At 45.1% G+C, this 24,307-nt stretch overlaps 1 protein-coding gene across 21 annotated transcripts in view; it reads left to right on the forward strand.

Moving 5' to 3' along the window:
* KALRN (kalirin RhoGEF kinase) overlaps window positions 1-24,307 on the forward strand; it is a 659,050-nt gene that overhangs the window by 183,009 nt on the left and 451,734 nt on the right. For all 21 annotated transcript variants that reach the window (XM_032335453.1, XM_032335509.1, XM_032335462.1 and 18 more), the window contains exons 2-3: window positions 4,649-4,723; window positions 11,548-11,662. In XM_032335453.1, the coding sequence (XP_032191344.1) occupies window positions 4,649-4,723; window positions 11,548-11,662 (190 nt within the window). The remainder of the gene's footprint in view (window positions 1-4,648; window positions 4,724-11,547; window positions 11,663-24,307) is intronic.

Here is a 24,307-nt window from a genome sequence, read left to right on the forward strand (position 1 = left end):
CTCAGCTGAAACCACTTGTCTCCTGTGCAGCAGTTCAGTGAGTCAGGGCCACTCTGATCAAGGCTTCCGTGCTGGACACACTGGCATGGAGGGGGAAAATGAGGTGGAGACCTACCTGAGCACAGGTGACACAGGGTCAGGCCCAATCGAGGCAATGAGATAATATTAAAATACTTCCACAGTCACTTCTCAGTAAATGCACATTAAGGGGGTATGGCTGAGAACCGAAAAGAAATAAAGAACAATTCATGGGCACCCTGGTGGCTTGCACCTCCAGTTGCTCAAAACTTAGCTGCTGGTGTCTTTACTTGTAGAAATCAGCGCTGCTTTCTAGAGGAGCCTAGCATGGGGCACAAGGCACACAGCTGCCCTGGGATCCTCCCTGCGATCCCAGAACCATGAAACAACAGACGGAGGACCTCTGACACCAGGGCCAGTCCTGCTGTTGCCACGCGGGGTCCTGCAGAGGCTGGGAGCCGGGGAGAGGGAGAGGGGCACTTTGCCACGTGAGGAAGGCTGACTAGGAAGAGGTCAAGGGCAGCAGGCAGCAGCAATGTAAGCACAGCACATTTGGAGAGAGGACATGGTAGAAGTGGGGCTCAGAGAAGTCCCACGCTGGAGATCCTGGGGAGGTGACTGTGGTAATTTTTACTTCCCTAATAGATGTGGAGCATTTCAACTTTGCTAATTAACCAAACAGCAGGCTCGTAATTCTGACAGCAGCAGGACACAAATGGGGTGGGATTAGTGTTGAATGCCAGCGAAGCATGCCTTTGTCCTTAAGAGAAAGCAGGAAACACACCTTGGGTCAAGTCCCTGAGAGTGCCCTCTGGTTCTTTTTATTTTATTTTATTTTTTTCCCTACAGTAACTCCAAAGAGCACAGGGGCTTTTATTTCTTCTTGGTCTTTCTTTAGATCTAACAAGGGGGCTGCTGTTTCAACAGCCTTTTCTTTTAAGGGGGGAAGCTGATCTACAGTGGGTCTAGAGTTTGTAGGGTCATGGTGCTATTATCAAATAATACTTTGCTCAGAGATAGCAAGTGCAGGTCAGGTCTGCCTGCTGCCTCTGAGGTACGGGTGCCTCACAGAAATTCTTCCATAACTAGCCTTCCGTTTTGGTAACTTGGGCTCTCCGTAAAATGGGTTGATGTGTCTTGGGCATCCTGACCCTGAAACTGATTCCTGGGAAAGAATGCCCTGAGAGGCCAGGGAAGAGTTGTTTATCTTCCCAAAGCACATTGAACCTTGCTGGGAGTTTTTTTTCCAGTACTTTCTCTCAAAGCATATTGATCTGATAATCTGAGGATCTTAAAGGCCAATAAATATGAAGAAAAGGTTTAAAAAGCCTCAAACTATCAGAGCTGAGTGGGACCCTGGAGATCGTCTATGTGGATCACCAGCCCTTGGTGTGACAGATGAGGCCACTGACCGCAATTGCGCATGTCACTTGAGAAAGGGTTACCATTTCATTCATTTGTTTATCCTTTCATCAAATATTTATTGAACATTTTCTATGAAGCTGCCCAGACATGTACCTGATAGTGAAAATATGTTGCTATTTCATTGGTCCTGTTTGAGTTAGTGTTCCATGGACTTCTCCTTTATTATATATCTCGACAGCTGGCTTCACAGGGGCCAGGGGGAATTGATACCTAGGACCCTCAGCCAGTGCAAATAGGTTTTCTACTCAAGGTCGCCAACTTCTGAGCTGCTGGGCTAATTAGTTTAGCTCTACTTGGCTTTACATAATGCATATATTGTTGAAAAGTTGTTTGTAATTCAATTTTTGGCAAATGAAAAACTAATTCAAACCATTAAGGCAACTTCTATTTAAAGAAACCCTGGAGCAAATCCGTTTATAATGTGAAAAATCTTGTTGTTGTTGGAAAGGGTTATCCCCTAGTTAAGGATTTTGTAAATCTAGACACTTTAGGTTTTCTTATGGTAGGCTCACAACCTGGGAGGTAGTTCAGCTGTGGTCTAAACCAGATGGGGGAAGACTCTGGCCTGGGAAGAGGAAGCCTTGGGAATCTTAGACCAGCCCAACCCAAGATACTGAAATTTACTCAGGCCAATGGCCAATGGTTGCAAGCTGAGGGGAGGAGCCACTGCCTTTCTCTCAGGCCCTGGAGTCTGGAGGGGAGAAGGAAGAGGTGGGGCATGATGGGTGGGGTGTGAAGGATGGAATTCAGTGCTCCCTCTAGCTCTCCCTCCACAGGTAGGAGCCATGAGGGGTAGGATAGGAAATCTTATGCTTCCATTATAATGAATTCCAAGGTCTTCCTTAATGTCTGGGAACTTCATGGAATTAGAGCCATCTTGTATACTTTAAGGGAGGTCGGGAGAGGAAGAGCAGTGGAAAAAATAGGATAGGTGTTTTGAAGAAAAGAGGATTATGTCATTCTTGTCAAATTGCATTTGTTTGGGCCTTCCTCTTTTTGTACTCGTAAAAAATCTGGAAGCAGACAGGACTGAAGTTTAACTTTTCTTATTAAAATTGTTTCCTATAGATATGAAGGTGTATATAGTGATAGAGAGGAGAATGTTTTAAAACTGATGTATACAAAGATGTATTTCACATATGAAAACAAGCTATTTTGGGGCACCTGGGTGGCTCAGTGGGTTAAGCCTCTGCCTTCGGCTCAGGTCATGATCCCAGGGTCCTGGGTTCGAGCCCTGCATCAGGCTCTCTGCTCAGCAGGGAGCCTGCTTCCTCCTTGATCTCTGCCTGCCTCTCTGTCTACTTGTGATTTCTGTCAAATAAATAAATAAAAGAAAAGAAAAAAAAAAGAAAACAGGCTGTTTTAACGCAGAGGCGTCCTTTTCCACAAACAACTCATGCACCAGCTAAAGATGATCCTTGTCTAGTTGGTAAAGCTGGATTGGGCTCTCCCCTGTCGAGGAAGCTGAAACATCTTACTGCATGAATTGGGAAACAAAACAAAACAAAAACAAAAAACAACCTATGTGTCTGTTTGTAAATTCTATAATAATTTATATGGATTCTAAGTGGTTTCTAATAGTGAGATTTAATAGTTTCTGTGTTGGGACATAAGGTCAGAGTAAAGATCTGTGCAAACAATGCTTATCATTAGAGATTTGTTGTTGTTGTTGTGTTGTTTTTCTTCTTCTTTGGCCCACGTTCTTCTCAAAGTGAGCCTTGTACTGGGTTATTCCAGCATTAGGTCCTGTGGAGCAGCAAAGGGGAGCGACTGATGAATGAAGAGGCTCACTGTCTTCATGTGGCGAAAAAAAAAGAAGAAGAAATAGGTGAAATGGTCAGAGACACTTTGGGAATTTGTCTGGGGTTAAGGCATAACCCTCAACCACAGCAGACTGGCATTCTGGAGACACATCTCTCCTCTTCCTTGGTTGAGTGTGCAACTAGCTTATTTCCCTTCCCTAGGCCAGTGATCATAGCCTTGGGCTGTTGCCAGAATTCCCAGGCGAGTCTTGAAGCAGTCAGGGTTTAGAGGTTGAGACTGCCCTGAGTGGGGACCATCTTCTCAGTTTGTTTCTCTGCAGATTATCTGATTGGGACCACAAGGGAGTAAGCCATGCGGAAAAAGGCACCCGAGCGGTTGCCGGTGGTCCTGGTTCTGTTACACTGAGCTGATGCAGAACCTCCTCTCTTCCGGTGTCCCTTTGTGTGATGTCCCTGGTGGTGATCCACAGCAGAGATCCCAGTTACGGCTCAGAGGGTGTGGGCTGGCTCTCCCTGAGAGTCTTTGTGGGGTGCTTGGGCTAAATGTAAGGCTGCAGTGGGCTGGCTGCAGTTTTATGTGTATGTGTATCTGTGTGTGCACGCGGGGGCTACTCTTCCCACGTGCCTTGTACTCGTACTGGGCTGGGTTGTCCTTTGAGGCTATTGTTTCTCCAGGCACATCATTATTTTCCATTCTATGTGAGCCCCAGGCCTCTGCCTCCAACCTTCTAATAGGAAGTCAGCTGGACCCCAGAAGGAATCCTACAGCTGAGAAAGGAGATTTAGGCAGAGAATGAGTTGCTGAAGAAGGGAGTGCATTTCCTTCCCAGGAGACTAATGTCTCCCCACCTCCTGTCTGTTGTGGACTGCTGAGGGTGACATTGAGGGGGAGGAGGAAGAAGGGTTATTGCATTCAATTTTGCTTCCCACTTAGGGATATGGTGGTTTACTTTTACAGTTTGTACAATGAAAACTTAAGAGTCCCTGTGCCAGGTAGAGGAAAGGCAAAAACAATTACTTAGGATATTGTGGTCCATCCTGATATTAATTAACCTGTTCCATTGGTGTTTACTGAGTGTACCGGACACCATGCTAGGCAAAGAGGTACAAAGTGGCTTTTAAAAAGCCCCGTCGTCAAGTTGCCCACAGCAGCAGGGCTGTGGCTTTTGCCTGCAAGGCATGGAACTTTGTATGTGTGGTGGGGGCGACCTGGACTGTCCTCTCCCTGGAAGGGACACGCGCATGGCCTGGCATCATGTGGAAGTGTCCTCTGTGTTGTGGACCTTCTCCTGTTTCATTGGTTCCACTAGGCTGGGCTGTAGCACCTGAACAAGGCACAAACTTTGTGTCGCGTGATGGGGTTGGGGTTCTGAGGGAGGTACCCAGGAATTCAGCCATCTGACCTCTTTCATCCCAATTCCTTCTGTTTTGTCATCCCACAGGGTCTTTTCGGAATGATGGTTTGAAAGCTTCTGATGTCCTTCCCATCCTAAAGGAAAAAGTGGCCTTCGTGTCTGGTGAGTGTCTGTGGAACTTTGCTCTGTAAGGGACCTTGAAGAGTGTGTGTGTGCACATGCATCTAGACAGTTGCTTTGTGGTGTGTGAGAGAAATTGGGGGTGTGATGCGGCACTCGGCATGGCTGGCTGCATCCTTGCTCTGGAGCAGACAGAAAGAGAAGAGAGGGCACTGACCCCCAGCTGGGTGTTCTGGAGGACACTCACAACCATGGGTGGGAGCCTCTCACCCGCACCCCCACACATACAGCTGACCTCCCAATCCCTCCTTGGCCAGTTAGGTCCCTCATGGGCCACTGAGGTCCCTATGGGAAATGCTCTAGTTGGAGGAGTCTGTTTACCTCACACACTCCCAGAGGTTTTATTTGGGTTCATCTCTGAGTGGATCAGATAGGAGAGGATAATTTTTTCTGGCTCCTCTTTATCTCTCCTTCCTTGCAAAGGGAACTCAATTAAGTGTTTGTATCTATTTATTTTTCTGAATAATGGCTTCCAAATATTTATTTCTGACTTTTCTCTCTGACCCATCTTGTGCACCTGGATCTTTTAATGTCTGATTCAGGGGTCAGCAAACTATACCCTGTGAGCCAGCCACCTGTTTTTGTAGGTAAAATTTTACTGGAACACAGCCATGTGCATTTTTTTAGGTAGTATTTGTGTCCTATTGCTGTGTCTTACTGCTGTGTAACAAGTTACCACAAATTTGGTAGCGTTCAGCAATAGGAATGTGTTCTCTCATGGTTCTGGAGGCCAGAAATCCGAAAGAAGTTTACTGGTCTGAAACCAAGGTGTCAGCAGGTCTATCTCCAGAGGCTCTTAGGAGAGAACTTGCCTCTTGCCTCTTCCAGCTTCTGGTGGCTGCTGGCATTCCTTGGTTTGTGGCCACATCACTCCCATCTCTGCCTCTGTGGTGCCATTGCCTTTCCCTCTTCTGTCTGCGTCAGATCTCCGTCTGCCTCCCTTTAACGAGGATACCTGTAATTGCATTTAGGGCCTTCTCATATAACCCAGGGTAATCTCCCCATCTCAGGATCCTTGAATAGTCACAGCTATAGACTCTCTTTTCCAAATAGGCTAACATTTATGGGTTCCAGGGATTAGGACCTGATATTTTGGGGGGCCACTGTTCAGCCTGCTATAGGCAGTGTCAATGGCTTCTTGCTAACTACAACAGCAAAGTTGAGTGATTTCCTCAGAGCTGAGATGGCCATAAGTTTAAAGTATTTACTATCTGGACCTTTAAGAAGAGTTTGGTGGCCTGTGATGTAAGTGAAGGCAAGCTACAGGAGCACTGGCCATCACTGTGGATGCTAGTTCCTGAGCTCCATCGTAGGACTCCATTATAGAATCTCCTGCAGGGGCTGGGGTAAGGGCAATGTCCACCAAGGATCACATTTAAAGAAATATACCCAAGTGCTTGTGCCTTGTGGATTGAGCATTTGTCTCCGGGTGATCCTGATAGTCCACAGGGAGTGGTGGTAGGTTCACAGGGAAGGAACGAGTACCGTCTCACAGTATATGGCTTCACTCCAGAGCTGCTGCTGGCCTGGCTGTGGGCAACAGACAAAATGGAGAGAAGGACGAGAAAGGAGGTGGTTTGGGGAGGAGAAACCAAGCAGCGGTTGTCTCCTGCATATTGAGAAGGAAGATGAGAGACTGATGATGATTCGGAGTGTGGAGGTGGGAGGTGAGGACAGAGTATGCAATGGGAGTATGTGAGGTACAGAATGCACTCCTTGTTATTATTAGTAGTATTAGTAGTGATACTAGTGTTGCTGTTGCTGTGAGAGGACATTGGCTGAGAAGCTCCCTTTCCCCATGAGTGTTAGGTGCTTACGTATCTTATCGGGTAGCGAACCCCTGTCCCTGAAGATGCTGAAGCCCAGGCTGAACAGCCCCTTGGCAGGACCACATGGCAGTGATTTTGGTGTGGCTAGAGGTGTGGGTAAGACAACCTCTGAAGCCTTCGCACGCTTGGATTAGAGTGCTTTCTGGACCTGTGGGAGGACCCTGTGTGAAAGTCCTGAGAGCCACTGGGCAGCCTTAGGCCCCCAACATTTGCTGCTGCCCATAGCCTGGCTCCAGGATGTGACCCACAGCCCTCTATTGTGTGCTCTCTACTCCCAAGCAGAGCCCAATCCTATCTTTTCTTCTTTTTCTTTATGGCTCTGAGCCTCATTTAACTTGATATCCCTCCTGTCTGCTTGGTATCCCGCTAATCCTTCCATGTCTCCTGTGCCTGAACTTCCTCTACTGGCCCTGATTTACTCACATTTTTTTCCGACTTGAGCCTCTCTTCTTCCCAAGTCACTTCCCACTTTGCCTCCTCTAGGAAGCCTTTCTGGCTTTAATGCTGAGCCTCCGAACACCATCCTATTGTGCATCAGTCCAGGACCTATGATTGCACATGCAGTACACATGAGAACCCTTGTTTGATTGTTCAGCTGGAGCCCTGAGGCCGGGCCCAGCCAGCCCTAGAAAAGACCTTCCCTAAGGGAGCACACAGAATCAATGTGCCAGGAAGATGGTCCAGCATGAGGCAGGTAGAAGTTTCCCAGAGCAGGAGCAAGGGGGCTGGGGCATGCAGTTCACTCCCCTGTACTAATGTGGGCTGAGCAGCCCGGTACATCTTATTCATCTATGCACAGTGCCAGGAGCTTTTGGACTTAGGGAACATTGCCTTTCCATGCCCCGGAAGGATGCTGAGGATGTGAGGGAAACAGCTGGCTGCATCTGAAAAACAAAAACAAAAACAAAAACCCAAAACAGAAATAAGAAAAAACCAATAAAGCCTCTTACAACCTGAACTTTTAAAAGAAAAAAAACACAAGAATAAAAAAAAAAACCAAAGAAACCCAGAAGTGAAGAATGCACTGTTGCAGTTGCATTTCTTTCTGTGAAGGAAGGTGGTAAGCGGAGAAACAAACTGTTGGTTGTGCCCACCCCTGTCTGCTAGTCCCCCCAGTGTGGCCAGGGCAAGGGAAAGCATGCTGCCATGGGAACACACATTTGGAAGAATCCAGTGAGTGCAGCTCCCCAGCTTCTGTGTGTGGGCGTGTGCATGTGTGTGTGACAGGCTCTGTGGCTGTGCCTCAGAGAGCCTCTGTCATTCCAGCCTGGCCATTCTGCTCTGTATTCACAGCCTGTGTGCCTCCCTTTGCCCTCTCTGGCTCCCTTTGAGTGCCTGTGCCTCCTACTCCCAGTACCTGTTTGTGCTTTTTATGCAAGCTGCTTGTATGGTGCTCATTTCACCTCTTATCTTTATGTGCAGTCACGCCCTCCTCTCAGCCACCGCCTGATGTCCCTCTCTGCCTGCTTATCTCCTACCAACAGCATTCTCTAGTCAGCTGCTGTAGCATAATCTCAGACCCTGGATCCATATCTCCCAAAGTGTGTTCCATAGAATAACAGTTCCATCAGATGAGCCTCAAAAAAGAAAAAGGGGTTCTATAATCTGATGTTTGGGAAAGGCATATTATAGCTTCTTCATGGAGATTTGCTATGTTGGAGATTTGCCATGTTCATTAAAGCACATGTGCATTAAACACATGAAGCCATCTCCAAACTACAGAGTAACCTCATTCCCTTGAAAAAAATTATCCATTAACATCTCTCAGAACTATTGTCAGATGGAGCAAACTTTGGTATAATTTCATCAATGTATTTTTCTTATTCCCACCCCCCCAACTCCCCACCTCTCCCAGTTGCCCTAATTGGAGCCCCCTGAAAATTTTGAGCACCATTCCTCCTCTGGCTCAATCAGGGAAGACTTAACTCCCCCTGCTTTAGCCTTTATCTCTTCCCCAACCCTGTCCTGCCCTGCCCCTATGCCTTCGAGAACATCAGACCATCCCTCCCTTTTCTTCCTTTTTATCTCAGTCCTGTGGCTCCTGGCCCCAAAGCCTCTCACACATAGGCCCACAGCAGGAATGTCATGAGTGAAGGACTGACCCTTGAGGACCCTGCCACCATTTGTATCATCTTTTCAAAACGTGGCTACTTTTGTAGCCACTTTTGTCTTGTACCCTCCCAGATCCACCTCTGTAAGTCACACAGCCTTCAACAAGGGGTTCTTATTCTTCACCTCTGCTTATGACCCTCTGTAATTTCAGTGCCCATGTCAATTATCCATCAAATCCTACACCTTCATAGCTGTTCAGCCTTCTTTGTACCAAATTTTCTACCTCCTTACGTTGGCCATCCATATGCAAGACCTTAACTTTGATAAACATGTCTGTGGCCTTTGTCTGTTACCTTTGACCCTTTCTGATGTTTCCCCATAAATTGGGAAAGGATGGATATCAGATGAGCAAAACATCTGCTGTCCCCTCTTCCTTGGGAACTCGTGATCCAGCAGGACATCTCCTACCTTCAGTGGGCCCTCCCCACTTGTGCATGCACTAGTTTTATTCTGCCTCCACTCAAGTTAGAACCTAACTTGGACACCATGGCTAGACCTTACAACAGAGCTCTCATCATGCCCCAGTTCCCTGTCTCATCTCTTTTTGCCCACCTCATGTACAGGCCTGATGTTCATTCTCTAGGGACGTTGGCCAGTGATAGTCTGCTCCCCTTTCTCCCAGTATCTCAAGCCTATCCTGAATTGGTGGTGGGCTAGTCTGCTATTTCACCTATAGAACAGTGTCCCCCAGGCAGGCTGAGTTTCTCCCTCTCTTTATCTGTTTCCTTTTCCCTCTTTGAGTTCTGTCAGCATGCTTCAGAGAAGGAAACAGGACCCCTCCCCTTGCATGGGCTCTGAGGTCTCTTTCTACCCATTGTCCCACTCTTTCCAGCACAATGACTATCTTTCTCTATGCTCCTTCCTGCTCCACGTCCTACATTCTTACATTCTTACAAGGTCATCTCCTTTCTGAAAAACCCCTGACTGATCCTACTGCCCAGTCTCCAATCTTTATCCATGCTTCCTGAAGGCCGGGGATGTGGGTGGGGGTTGCACTGGCCCAGGCTTTTTCTCCTTCTTCCCCTTCCTCTGCCATTTGGAACTTTCCCCAGCCATATTTATGATACACTCCTTCCAAGGGCAGACCTGGCTCTAGCTCAGGAAGTACAGTGCCAGCAGTCCTCTAACTCCTTGGTAAGCCTTTGCCAATCAGATCAGCCTTGGCTCCCTATGTTCTCATGGGTCTACTGTATCCATGGAAGGTCAGGAAGAAAGGCAGCAACAGCAGTTAAAACCATCTAAGAGTGAAAATCCTTAGGGTGGTTCAAGGCTAGAGAGGAAGGTTGAGGGTATGGGAGATGCTTCCAGCTTTTGGGAAACCTTCCATTTAATCCTTCTGCTTGGGAAGACAGTTGGGAAATGGGGGTCCTTTCCAAGGCAGACGACTTGGGGGTGGCTATTCATACAAAAAGCCAGGCCTGTGGTATGGAGCTGGGGGTTCAGGTCCAACTCTGTGGTGTGTCTACACGAATCTGCTCCAGTGTGGGGCTGGGGATGATGGCAGTACCTACTGAAACATTTTTTTCTTTTTCATCAAGGCAGATCTCTCAGTGGCCCTGATCTTGTTTGATCCTTTTCTCTTGCCAGTCTTCTCATTTCCTCTTTAGGAGTATCCTGGAATGGTTTGGATTTTGTTTGTCAAGTCTCACTTCTGTCTTTATGGCTTTTAGACCCTAAAACAGAGGGAAACTTTATACTCGGACTTGGATGGGGACCCTGGGAGGCTCTGTCTTCCCCTGGAATAATTTCTTCTTCAGAGAGCTGAGCCTTAAGCTTCTTTTCCAGAATTGGTGATGGCCATGCCAATGCCTCCTCCTTCTTGTATTATATCCCTGTGGTCTCCACTCTGGAGGATGTCAGGCAGCTGCTTGAGATGTTCAGGAGTCTGTGAGCATGATGCAGAGGTTTTCTTTGTGTAACAATCAGGGCCTATAAGAACAGACCTTAGCTTTGTCCCCTGTGAGCCTCCTGAAAGCCTTGGTCCTGCTTCCTAGTAATGCCCATTAAAGAATAAATTTTTAGAGGATAGAGTAATAGTGAATAGAAAGTTTAGGGAAAAAAATGAAAGTAAAAGCAACCATGCAAAATCTCAGCCTTCTAGTAACAACAACAATCATCATTTCACTATACTCTCCTTACTGGTTTTTAAAAATATGGTATTTAGAAAACATTTATAATCATAGTGTGTACATATGCATTTGCAGTGATTAAGACCTTGAGCATCCTTGTTTCTGATAAAGAAACCTTCTGATAAAGGTTCCTGTGCTCCTCCAGCAGGAGTGACAGGTGTCACCTCAGGCAGGCAGACAGGCAGGGGTGGATCTTTGGCTGTGCAGAGAACACTTAATATCCTATCTATGAATCTAAAACACTCCCAGCAGTGGTGTCTTGGATGGATGCTTGAAGGGTTTCTCAGCAGGGTAGTCAGTTAATCCTGAGTCCTTCTACCTCACAGAGGTCTGTAAAGAGAAGTGAATTGAAGGTTAAATTTCCAGAGACTACAGCCCATTCAATAGCTTGTGTTCTCAGAAAGAACAGTCATCACCTTCGTTATCATCTTGCATTTGGAGAGGGCTTTACTTTTCAAAGTGCTTCCCCATTTGCCAGCTCCTCAGTCCTTAGGGCCACCCTGTAAAAAGCTCATCAGTATTTTCATCTGCACTTTGCCGTGAGATATTAGAGAAGTCAAAAGACTTGACCAAGGTTACCCATGTTAATCACATCCAAACCCCATGCCCTTCACTTGACAGTGACCGCATTTCTCCAGGCGCTGTATTTCTGTTTGTTTCCTCCAGCACTCAGACAGCTGTTCACCACGCATGTTCTGGCTGGTTTTCTTAACAGCCCTCCTCTTCCTCCCTGCAGGGGGCCGTGATAAGCGAGGTGGACCCATCCTGACCTTCCCTGCTCGCAGCAATCATGACAGAATAAGACAGGAAGACCTGCGGAAACTCGTGACCTATTTGGCCAGTGTGCCAAGGTAAGGTGAAGGGGAACGACCTGTTGGGGTGGGAGTGGGGAGTGGGGCTGATGCAAGTGCGTTGGAATGAGGGCTTCATCCTGCCAGGGGCCTGGTTGTGTCTGCGCTTAGAGTAGATGCTAATGATTCCTGGACAACATCACCCAGAGTTCACCTTGTTCTCATCATTCCCATTGTTACTGCTGGGACCCACATGAATGGAGTGGGAGCCCTGGGCAAAGGTGAGAACAAGGGCAGGGTCTGGAGCAGGAGGCACTGTGGTCTGGGGAGGAGGGTGGAAAGCTGCTGTTTTCCTTAGGGATGCTGGAGGTCTGGCTGATTCCACTCCGGCTTGTGCAATGGATTATCTTCAAAACCCTGGCTTGTGAATGTGTTTATGGCTTTTAGAGTTTGGGGGCAAATAACTGTACTAGTGTTCCATACCTAGCTGCAGCCCTCCGCTCAGTCAAGGTCACACCTTTTCAGCAGGGTTATATTGCCTCCAAGGGGGATGAAAATTGGTTGGGGGGGGGGGCTAGTGAAAACCTTGGTTTTTAATGTATTAAGCACAGATATATGTACTGTACCTAAAAATATGTACAGTATATTCATGGTATTAAAATTTTGCCAGGTCGGGGTGCCTGTATGGCTCAGTCAAGCATCGGACTCAGTTTCAGCTCAGGTCATGAGCTCAGGATCCTGGAATTGAGCCCCAGGGCATTGGGCCCGTGCTTAGTGAGGAGTTGGCTTGGGACTGTCTCTTTCTTCCTCTGCCCCTCCCTGCTCACGTGCTTTCTCTCTCTAAAATAAATAATTAAAAATCTTTTTAAAAAATTTCACTGGGTGAAGCAATTAAAGGAAAAAAAAAGGCATTTAAAAGCTCATTTGGGGCAGGGGCAGGGAACGATGATTATTTTAACAGGTTGAGAAACATTGGTTTCTGAGTGTTTCCAGATAGTGCTGGTTACATTGGTGGTAGAGAGACACATGTCGAGGCCATGGCATATATTTTCTAAGAAGGGAGAGGAGAGGCCTTTGTAGACTCAGATCACAGCATGTGAGAGCTGAAAGGGCCCTGGGAAGCAGTCTCAGCAACTATGTGTTGTGCTCCGCTAGGAATTAGTGTCACTGGGGATGAGAGCTGCTCACAGGAATCCATGGCAGTGGCTGGCCTAGAACTCTGCCCTCCTGACCCCTGCCCCGGGACTCTCCCATCCTTGCCCTTGGCCAGAAAAATTTCTGTTCTCTGCCATTTAGTGGAGCTGGAGCCTGTCAGGTGTTTGTCATGGCAAATAAGAAGTGGTACCTTGGGCTTTCGGAAACAACTTCTTTCTCATCTGTGCATTTTATAGGAGAATTAGTAAATTACAAAGAGGTCCTCCATATTCAGCTCTGCCTCTGCTGGGAGACCTTGGATAATTGTTGAAAGTGCTGATTAGGGACACCCGGGTGGCTCAGTCAGTAAAACCTCTGCTTTTGGCTCAGGACATGATCTCACTGTCCTGGGATCGAGCCCTGCATTGGGCTTTCTGCTCAGCAAGAGGTCTGCTTCCCCTTCTGCCTTCCCTCCCCAGCCCCCAACTCATGCTTGCTCTCACTTGCTCTCTCTATCAAATAAATAAAATCTTTTAAAAAAAGAAAGTGCTGATTATGTTTTTGAAGCAGGTGTCCAATAAGGCAATCACTACATTTAAAAGTACTGTGAGGGAGAGGCGCCTGGGTGGCTCAGTAGGTTAGGTGTCTGCCTTCAGCTCAGGTTGTGATTCCAGGGTCCTGGGATCAAGTCCCGCATCAGGTTCCCTGCCCAGCAGGGAGCCTGCTTCCCCCTCTCTCTCTGCCTGTTGCTCTGCCTGCTTTTGCTCTCTCTGTCGAATAAATAAAATCTTCAAAAAAAATGTATAAACAAAAATAAAATAAAAAATAAAAGTGCTATGAGGGAGACAAATGTAAGGGATTGGTGGACAGTGATGGGCAGGTGGTAGAGGGGATTGAAGAGCAGTCAACTAGGGCTTGGAGGATATTGATTAGAATTGGGAGAACCCCTGAAGGGCCCCCGCAAAATGCTATGCACAAACAGATGTCAAATAGTCTGCTAGGGGTCAGAAGAGAGATAAAAGGTCTTAAGTTCCAATGAAAGGGATTTGGGTTATATCCGAAGAAGAATGTCTAAACTTTGAGTGGTGTCTTTGGACGAAGAATAGAATAGAATACTTTTTTTTTTCCCCTGGAGGTCTTTGTGCAGAAGAAATATTCCCTTCTGTCTCAGAGGCAAGGAGATGGACTAAATCACCCATGACTGATGTAGGTATTTTAGCAATTTAGTCATCTAGGAGCTAAGCAGTTTTAAAAGCTCCTTTCCCAAGTATACTACTAACAGGCATAAAGCCAGGCATTTTCTAAAGCAATTTATAAGAGAAGTTTTCATGGGGATCCATGATGAACTCTCAGTTCTCTTAGAGTCAGAAGAAATTGGGGTCCCAGGAAACATGAAGGGTGCATTTTTTCTTTCTGGTGTGTTTATCACATCCCTTCAGCTAATGCACACTTACTTTCTAAAGAATAGAAGGTAAAAGTATTGGAAGAACCCTTTTCTTCATTCTGATTTGTTCAGCAAGGATAGGACAAAATAGATGGGCAGCAATTAAAAGAGAGGGGGTAAAGGGGAATGAAACCCATGAGGGCCCGAGAGGAAAGTCACAGTACCTTAACACTGAAGGAAAATACTGGATGTGAGCTCTCTGCTTCTCAGAGGGTGGTCCCAGGCATTGAATCCTGTGCCCCTGAGAGGAAAAAAAAATGTTCTTCACAGGTTCTGGCAGGTGGGAGGCAAGTGTCTTATTGCCATCTTCAGTGAGAAGGATTGTTCTTGGACAGACGCCTGGGTGGCTCAGTCAGTTAAACATCTGTCTTCAGCTCAGGTCATGATCCCGGAGTCCTGGGATCAAGTCCCGCACTGGGCTCCTTGCTCAGTGAGGAGTCTGCTTCTCCATCTGCCTGCCACTCCCCCTGCTTGTGCTCTTTCTCTCTGTCTCTCTCTCTGACAAATAAATAAATAAAATTTAAAAAAAAGTTGTTTTTAGAGGCCAGCTACCTCTGTCCCGAGGGTCTTTGCTTACCAGGAGTGTGAGCACCTACAAGTGGCAAATGGCAGAACTTACAACTAGTCATGCCCACCCATCACTTCCTAATTCTGTTGGCCACAAGTTCACATGTAACTTTTGTTGGAAACAAAATGTGGAACAGAATTGTTCCAAAGACAGTGAAGTCTGGGGAGGGAAACTGAAGAACTTTGCAGGTCAGATGGTTTTTGCCACTCTTCTGCTTAGCCATGGCTTTTGGAGAGAAGGGAAGCCATGAAAATGGACAGCAAGATCATGTCAATGATACTGATGAGAACAAATTACCTACTCAGGGTTCTGGCTCAGGAGGCTGAAAGACAGGGTCCTGTCAGGGAGGAGTGTGCTCTGCAGGGTGGTATAATCATCCATAGGTGATATTTGACATTCATTCTCTCATGAATTCATTCATTCTTTTTCCATTTAACAAATATTTAGAGCCTCTACATGCCAGGCAGACAGAGCATTCATGGTGAGCAGGAGGAGACATTTTGATAAAGTTAAGTAAAACCTGTGTATTTCCCTACCCAGTGCAAACCAGTAGCCATTAAAAGGCAGTACACTATATGACTGCGCTGGTAGCACCCAAGATGGGCTGGCCAGCAGAAGACAAACCAGTAAGGACCAGCAGGTGATGAAAGAAGATCCCAGAATCTAAAGAACCAGTCATCTTGAGGCCAGTTCTGGCACCATTCTAAAATGGATGATTAAACAGGTGGTTGTGGAAATTGATAAATGTATGGGAAGAAATAGTCCCAGTACTCTCTGTGAAGTCCAGGCAACTTTGGACCACTGCATTCAAGTCTGCAACATGGAACTCTGCCAGCCCATTTTATTTATTTATTTTTAAATATTTTATTTATTTATTTGACAGACAGAGATCACAAGTAGGCAGAGAGGCAGGCAGAGAGAGAGGAAGGGAAGCAGGCTCCCTGCTGAGCAGAGAGCCCGATGCAGGGCTTGATTCCAGGACCCTGGGATCATGACCTGAGCCGAAGGCAGAGGCTTTAACCCACTGAGCCATCCAGTTATTTAAAAATAACATGGAGCCCTTAGAGTGTTGTCATGGGAACAGTATATTGCGGGGTCCACAAACTGTATCTCTGCAGGTGAAGGATTGGAGGATGTTTTCTGGAAGGAATGAAAATGGAAGGAAAGTGGTTCCTGACTTCAGAGCTGCCCCAAAGGGAAGGGAGCAGGCATGGTTAGAGATGGGGACTCAGGCAGAAAGAACTTGCCCACGTGGGAGCTGTCCAGCAGTCTTCCTGCGGCCTCTGGAGAAAGTGAGCTTCCTGTCAATAGAGATGGGGTGACAATTCTTCCATTCGACTGGAGGCTGGATTAGATAATTTCTAAGAGGCTTTCTTATCCTGAATTTTATGTTTCTATGGTACTGGGGGAAAAAAAACATGTGATAAAATCTAGGACATCAAAACAGAGTATTGTCACTCCCACCAACATACACTTCTTTTCTCAGGCTCCCTAAATAAGTTGGGGCCTGGAATTTCACTTCAGATGGTATCTACATCTGAAATTCTAAGAGAACTGGTTTCCAGTCCCCCTTGGACTCTGGGTGGGAATTTAGGGGGTGTCAGTTGGGACCAAGGATCATCCTGGACTGTGACAGTTTGGAACAGCCCTAGTTACACTCTTTTGGGATCTATCTTGGCCTGAGGTAAGTCTTTTCCAACTTCTCCTTCATGCTCCTGACGGGTTTGAGCACCCAGGATCTTCTCTGCACTCTCTGTCATCTTCTTCTGAGGAATCACAGACTATCAGAGGGAAGAGGCCTGAAAATTCTTCCAATTCAACTTGCTAATAACTCCATTTACTGAACTCAATAAATGTTTACTGAGTGCCTACTATGAGCCAGGGTCCGGATAGGCATCTTGGTGGGCTCTCGTGTTATCTTTTCTCACTGTCATTCAGGCTATACTCGACTTACTTTTTTTTAATCCTTCTGGTCCGCTATCTGCTTGCAGCTACTTTGTACATGAAAGAAAAAGAAAGGAAACACTCAGATACAATCAGCTGATGAATGTTCCTAGAAATTGAGAGCCAGGATAGAACATTTAGCCTGAGAGTAAATAATTGCACAGGCAGAGCTCACAGTGTAGAAAACCTACCCCCTGTGATTACTGAGAGTTGACCAAATGCTTGAAATAGGAATTTCTAGGTAGCTAGTTTAAAAAAAAAAAAAAAAGCCCTGGGTTACTTTTGATGCATTGAATTTCTCCTTTTCATTGTCTTTATTATTCTGCCTTGTCATGACCATCTTTCTGCTGCTTCTGAGGGCACCAGTTGTTAGCCCCTTGATGTGTCTGCCACTTAATTCTGCTCTTAGCAGTGCAGCAAGATGCTAAGTGGTCTGGCAAGAAAGGCAGATATCATACTGGTAAAGAAAGATGACAAGAAATTAAGATGGGATATTCTGTAATGCCAATCAAACCAAGGTGCCAATATTCACAGCCTATTATTTGATAACACTTGCTCTTATTCTACTGATTTCAGCAAGAGATAAATTGGGCTTATAGCCAGCCTTGTCTCTATGCAGCCTCACCAGAAAGTTGAAATATCCAGAAAGAGCCAGAAAGACAGAAGATGAGGAGGTAAAAACTGCAAGGGTTTCCTCCCACTATCCTCAGCCTTAGAAAGCCCAAGCTATCCAAACTGTCATCACTGAATGTGCTTTATTGGAAGGGCCTGTTGAGATGGGTTGTTGGCATCCTGCCCTTTGTTCTAGAATCGTCAATTAAAGGAGGCTTTGGGGAGTACTGACAGAAGGTCCAGAAATAGGACCAATGAGAACGTTGGCCTCAACTTACTCCTTTTCACATTCATTTTAAATTTATTTTGTTGTTTATGTATAGAGGGTTTATCATTTCTGTTATAGTTCCCAGGTTCTGTGCAAATTTGAGCAATAGCAGTTAAGTGTCCCTGTTGTTAAGCTGTGCGTCACGCAAGTCCTGAAGAGCAAATAGTGTTCCTCTCTGTTGCTGAGGAATGTGAAATCACACCAGTAACTACCCTCATTAGTGATCACCTTTGTCAGAGCTGTGCAGACCTTCACAGCGAAGGGAAGAGAGGCCTCCTAGGATAGAAGGCACGGCGGTTCAGATCCCAGCTCTGCGGCTCAGTAAGGAAGCACACGGCCACTCAACCTGGGTGATCTGAGAAGAGTTTAATGAAGGCTCAGTTTAAAATCATGCAGATTTGGATTCCCCAGTATCCCAGGGCTAGAATCCGAGACATGGGAGATGTAACTACTTCTAGGCCTGAAGGAGCAAGGTGAGGAGCAGTTCCCAGAATCTGGAGGCTGACTGAGGGCTGCCTGATCGGAGCTGTGGCCTTGGGTGAGGCCATGATGGGCGGAAGGGGCATCTATACTTACTTCACTGTCCTCCCATTCTCTGACCTCCTGTCATTGTCATGAACTGAAGGCAGCCAGAGCTGGTGACATCGATGCAGTCCATGTGGGTCAGCATCCCAGGGCATCAGGTTTAGGGGAGAGGATAGAGAACAGATTTGGAGGACCAAAGGGAAGATATTTGGCATGAGATGAAACCTTGGGCATGATACTCAACATTTCTGGTCCAATATATCCTTAATTTAGGATAAGAATGCCCATCTCATATTTACTACCATGGGTATTGAAGAAATAAACTCTCCTCACCCCCACCTAATGATTCAAAATGTGTTATTAACTTACCCTCCAGGTTTAAGGGTGTCTATGTATGTTGGGACTGGACTCTATCTAACTGGAAGTTCCCTGAATTAAGTTCCATACAGAACACAATGTTTATTAAAGGATAAGTAATAAAAATGTGCTAATTGGAAGGTTACAAACATGTTAAAACTCAGCAGTAGCCATAGCAAATGTACAGATTTTTTTTTTTTCTTCCAAGATTTTAGATTTTTAGATTTTAGGCCAATAAAAGCCTTTTTTCAGCTTGGAGTATTTTGTCACTGACATTATTTGTAATTGCTGGCATAGAAGGATAAAACTATCTTTGTTACACCACTGTGTTTGGAAACTAAACAATAAAGTTTGATTTACTCATGAAAAAAAAAAAAGAATGCCCATCTCACGAGAGCGTTGTAAAGAAATTATCTAGCAATCTCTCTGTAGTACCCAGGTGCCTGGTACTTCTTGGTCTGTCTCCTAAAGAAGCACAATAATAATAATAGTAACAACAACAATAATAATTGTATATTCACACATACATACCTAGTAATTTTTGCTACATATTAAAGAATAGATATAATGTGTTTGTAAGTTACAAAGCATAATGATGAATGAACACCTGAGAGCCCACCCCCCAACTTCAGCAGCAGAGTATCATGTCTGCTTTTAAAGCTGCCTATGACTCACCCCGATCCCCCTTAAATCCCCCAGAAACAACCACTGTTCTGAGTTTTGTGTTTCTCCTTCTCTTGCTTTTTTGGTATAGTTTAGCATATGTTTTCATAAACAGTATATTGTTTAGTTTTGCTTGTTTTTGAGTTTTATAAAAATGGTATCATACCATATGTAGTTCTCTTTGACAAGCTTTTTTAACTGCTGTGATATTCAGCAGGATGGATGAATTCTCAAATGTGATTTTGAGTGGCAAAAAACACTTAATGCATCCAACCTCTGAAACTGATCTATTAAGTAACAAATAAATGTTAACCATTATTATTACTTTAACCTGCATTATTGAACAGTCAAGTGTTTTGCATGCATAACTTAATTCTCACAGCATGTTGAGGTGGGCATGATTATTCCTCTTTTATGTATGAGGGCCTGAAGCCTAAAGCTCCGAGAGGCTAGGTAGCTTGCCTATGGACACATAGCCAATATAACTTACAGCTGGTTAACAAGAAGTACAAGCTAGTTAACAAGACTTAACAAGAAGTACAGAATGTGTTAACATGTTCTAGTACCTGAGCTTGAACTGTTATCCACTGAAGAAATAAGGAGCCAGAATGAAAAGGAGGCCATGACAATGGCGTGCAGAGGACAGATCTGGGGATAGTAGGAAGGTCGATGCTGCAGGATAGGCCACAGAATGGGTTGGAACAGGACAACGGAAGAGGGTGATAAGGAGATGAGGGGGCAGACAGGCGTAATGAAGATGGGCAACAATGATCTGTGCATCAAACCTGCTTTCTCTAAGTTCTCTTTGGGTTCTAAGTGTGAGTGTACAGGTGGAAGAATGCAGATGGCGACTGCATCACTCCTGGGTTTCTGCTGGTTAAAGCAGCCATGGTGAGTGGAGTATGTGCGACAGTGCTGGTGACTGCGGGGGGTGCCTCGGACTTTCTCCCCTGGGTGTTTTTCTTATAGACATGTAAATGCTCCTCATTTATGCTCATCTCATTTATGTTCATTATATCTCATTTATGCTTATCTGATGATGACTATCTGATGATAGTCAGCTAGGCTTTAGAGACCAAAGAACACAGAGATGTAGTGAAAATACAGAAGCACTTAGGACCATGGGAACTATTTAGAGAGATGAGTAAAAACCTATCAGTGGCAGGGACCATGCACATGAAGCCTGGTCTCTATTGTCCTCTAGAGACGGTGGTCCCACTCAGTTTCCCTGGGCCCGAGGCCTTTCTTTCGCTCTGCCACCTGTCCGGTTCATCTTCCGTGCTACTCTGGCAGCAGAAGCAGCATTCTGGCATTAGCATTCTGCTGATCTGCATTTGGAAACTGGTCCACTTCCCTGACCACACTTCTCTGCCATTGCTGGACTCAGCAGGTCTGGCCGGCACAGCCCTCTAGGGGCTGCAGGGCCAGAGGGGCTTGGGGAAACCCTGTGAAAAGCAACTATGTATGTGGAGGAGGCAGAGCGAGCTGTGATACTTCAAGTGTAGAGACAAGCATTTGTGATTCCCTGGAGAACAATAACCTGGATGATCAGAGGCGGAAACCATGTGGTCATGAAGTAGCTATGGGAAACAGGCTTGGTTATTCCAGGAACCCGTGAATGCCTTCAGGTGATAAATCAAGGACCCAGCATTGGACAAAGGAGAGAGGAATGTTGTTTGTCTTGCCCAGGCATCTTCACTGTAACCCTTGGAAGGACATAGAATCAGTGGGAGTGGAGCTAACAGTAGTGAACTAGCAGAGAAGAGGGAAAGACTAGAGAGCTCGAGGGAAAGTACTTGATCCTGGAAATGAGGCAGGGGGTTCCAGCCCAAGAAGAATGAACCCAGAAACTTCTGTTCTAGGAGAAGAAATACTCATGGTTGCTGATGAATGTCCTCACCTGTAAAATAGGCGTGGGGTTCCTAAGCACAACAACGGTGAGAATTACACGAGAACTCATGGACAGAGCCTAGCCCAGGACTTGGCACTCAGAAGGAGCTGATGGTAAACAGAAGGCCTTTCCCTTTCCTTGCTGAAAAGTGGAGACCTTGTTCTGGCACTTGTCCTTCCTTGCCCCTAGTACTGCTTTGCCAAAGTCATGCTCTGGGAGATGGTTAAGGTTAGGATAGAACTAGCAGGAATATCAGTGATAGCAGTGAGATCAGAAACACTAAGCAGACTTAACAAGAGGTACAGAATGTGTTAACATGTATGCCTAGTAGTGTGATAAAGTCTTGACCTCTTTTATTAATTAGAAAGCCATTTCTTTATTATAGAAAATAAGCAGAAAAATCTAAAGAATTAAAGTAAATACTTAAAACTCTACCATGTAGAGAGAACAATCAATATATTGGCATATTCTCTTCCTTTTCTTTAGAACTCTTAAAAAACATAATTGAATTATGTTGCTTTTTAAATTTTGCTTCTTGTTTTATTCCATTTTGCATTATAGCATGAGAATATTTTCTTAACATTAAACACTTTTTATGCATAATGCTGTGTCTTGGGATGTACCATATTTTAATTAATGCTGTCCTTAGACATCTAAGTCATTTTTGAAATTTCGTTGCTATATACAACTCCCAGTAAACACCTTTGTGTATAAATCTTTGCCTACTTTTTAGATGGTTTCTCTGGGACAGATTTGTGGCAATCATAGACTTTTTTTTAAGGCTGGTGATTCACATTGCCAAATTGCTTTCCATATTTCCTAATTTATATTTCCAATATGCTTTGCCTTAGACTTCCAAGTCTTGACATTTCTCCAGATTTGTTTATTTGCTCATCAATAACCAGGCCCCACTGTGCAAACATTGTTATTACCATCATCAAGAAACCATAATGTAGTGTTATGTTATGCACCTAAGCCTGATCTTGGATTTGCAAAGAGTAAAGGAGATGGTCACAGGACCTGCCCTTTGGGGGTCTCTCAGGTCAGGATTCTTTCTACTTTTCTGAGCTAATAGGCCTCTTAATGGGAACCAAGCATTAAAGTCTGGATCTGACATGAAATCTAGAAGGACTTCATTGCTTTTTCCCACCATGAATTTTTAGTTTTGCCTTTGGGTGTGTTTCAGCTTGTTGTCTGGTTGTGCAGTCAGTTCTTGGCCTGGCTCAGAGTGGTTGTTAACCTCCTCTGTGTTCCTCTGCATTGAAGTCCTTATCTGCCTTCCAAGTTAGGGCTCCTTGGAATTTTTCTCTGGGTAGCGATGCTGAATGAGCCTCTAAAGCTTAGTGGCCCTGCATTTTCTGCCTTAGGCTGCTGCCACTTTTGGCTCACCAGTAGCAGGCTGATTGGGAAGCTGACATTTCTGATGCCACCTTGATTAGGTACCTTGCAACATATCGTGTGAAATAAGTCCCAGGGCATTCAGTTTTTTTCTGGAATTCATGCTAGAGGATCAGGATGATTTGAACTTAGTTCTCATTTATTTGTCAATGTCAGAAATAAGGGAGTTCCCTGAATATAGATGCTGGAGAGACAGGCTAGTGCTGGGGAAGAAGGATGTATTTTTCACTTAGTGGGTTCTAGATTTGGGGCAGTTTTTCTCTTCTCTACTATATGATTGTTTTTGACAAGTTTTATATTTCCTGCTTCACCTGTCATTGGTTAGGTATTATTGTGAACCCTTCACTGGTGTTTGGGGTTGTGTACATTTTTAGGCATATGTTGGATACTGACATTTTATGTTATAAAACTAAATTTTTTAGAAAGATTGGCTTTATTATATACATGCTGGCAAGTTAGGTGTGCTGCCACCAAGTGGTGGAGTACCTCTGGTCAGCTACCCAAAGACACAGATGGGTTTTGTTAGAGTCTCTCAGTGGTAATATTCTGCTTTCTCCTCAGTAGACCATGGATTTTCTAGGGTTTGCATTTTTTTTTTCAGGCTTTACATTTTTAAAATTTTATTGAAACATGGAAAATTAAGTAAGACTAAGTAAAAAAATTAATTTTCCAACTACAAAATGGGTTTAATATAATCTTTCTCTGAGAACTATTAATAAATATTTAATAAAATGACATTTATGGAAATATTTAACTTGGGTATATAAAAATTGCCAGTTGATACTGGGAAGTGTTATGGTGCTATTTTGGGGGGGTTGGGGGAGATGCCTAAATAATGTGGTATATCTATACCAATTTTAAATTTGCTTTTATGAAGTCAAATCTTTTTTCAAATTAAAAAAAAATCCTTCCTATTTGTCTGTTTTTGAGTCTTAGGTAGATTGAAGTCACTGTCCCCTTTGCTATTTTCATCAGTCACAAAAATTAAAGTTAAAAGTCTTCATTTGTCTTTTCAAACCTCCCCTTTTAGACACTTTCCTGTCTCTGAGCACAGAAGATGAGAACAAGACCAATACCATTACCTCCGCCTTTTTGTGGCTGAGAGTATAAGCCTGGTGAATATGTTTACTAGTTCCAAAAAGCCTCTATACCGATTTGCCATGGTCACTTTTAGTAAAAGATGAATTGCCTGTTCCACTCCATCTCATCTCTTCTTGGATTGCTTTAGATTAAAAACAAAAACAAAAACAAAAAAACCCAAAAAACTTCATAAGTATTTCTTTCTTGAAAGTTCAGCATCCATCACTTAAGCAGAACACAGAATTTGAACAAAACTTGAAAATGACTTTGGAATCTGGAAAACTCATCAGAAAGTGGTGATGGGCCCTGCTTCTACAAGTTTTGACTGTCCACAGAAAGCCTTTCTCCTGGATGGGTGGTGAGCCCCTTGAGGGCAGAGATGGTGGGTCTTGTCTGGTGGGTGACTCTGTAGAGCAGTACCTCACAAGTTGGCTGGGTTTCATTACACCCAGGGGACAGGCAGTGTCTCATGCCCAGCAACCCCAGGGCCAGTGCCAGGTTCTGTCTTCCAGACATGGAGTCAGTGATGGCAGACACAGATTTCCTTCAGGATGTCCTCTGTCTTGTGTAAGGGGCTGGACCCAGAAGCAGGAGGTACTGGGTGGACAGACTGGCTCTACGGGAGGGAGAAGGCAGAGACCTCGGCCAGAAGATGGAGCATGGTGGGGGGGGCGGGGTGCATGCCAGGGAACCGGAAGTGACTCTGTCTCATCACGGAGTATGCCTGTTTCCAAACGGAGCAAGTGTGACAGTCAACCCCGCTTCTCCCAGCACCCAGACAGGAACACTTTGTCAGAGCCATGGTGACTCAGACAAATGTT

The sequence above is a fragment of the Mustela erminea genome, chromosome 1 (assembly GCF_009829155.1).
Source record: "Mustela erminea isolate mMusErm1 chromosome 1, mMusErm1.Pri, whole genome shotgun sequence".
In the NCBI taxonomy this organism is placed as follows: Eukaryota; Metazoa; Chordata; class Mammalia; order Carnivora; family Mustelidae; genus Mustela; species Mustela erminea.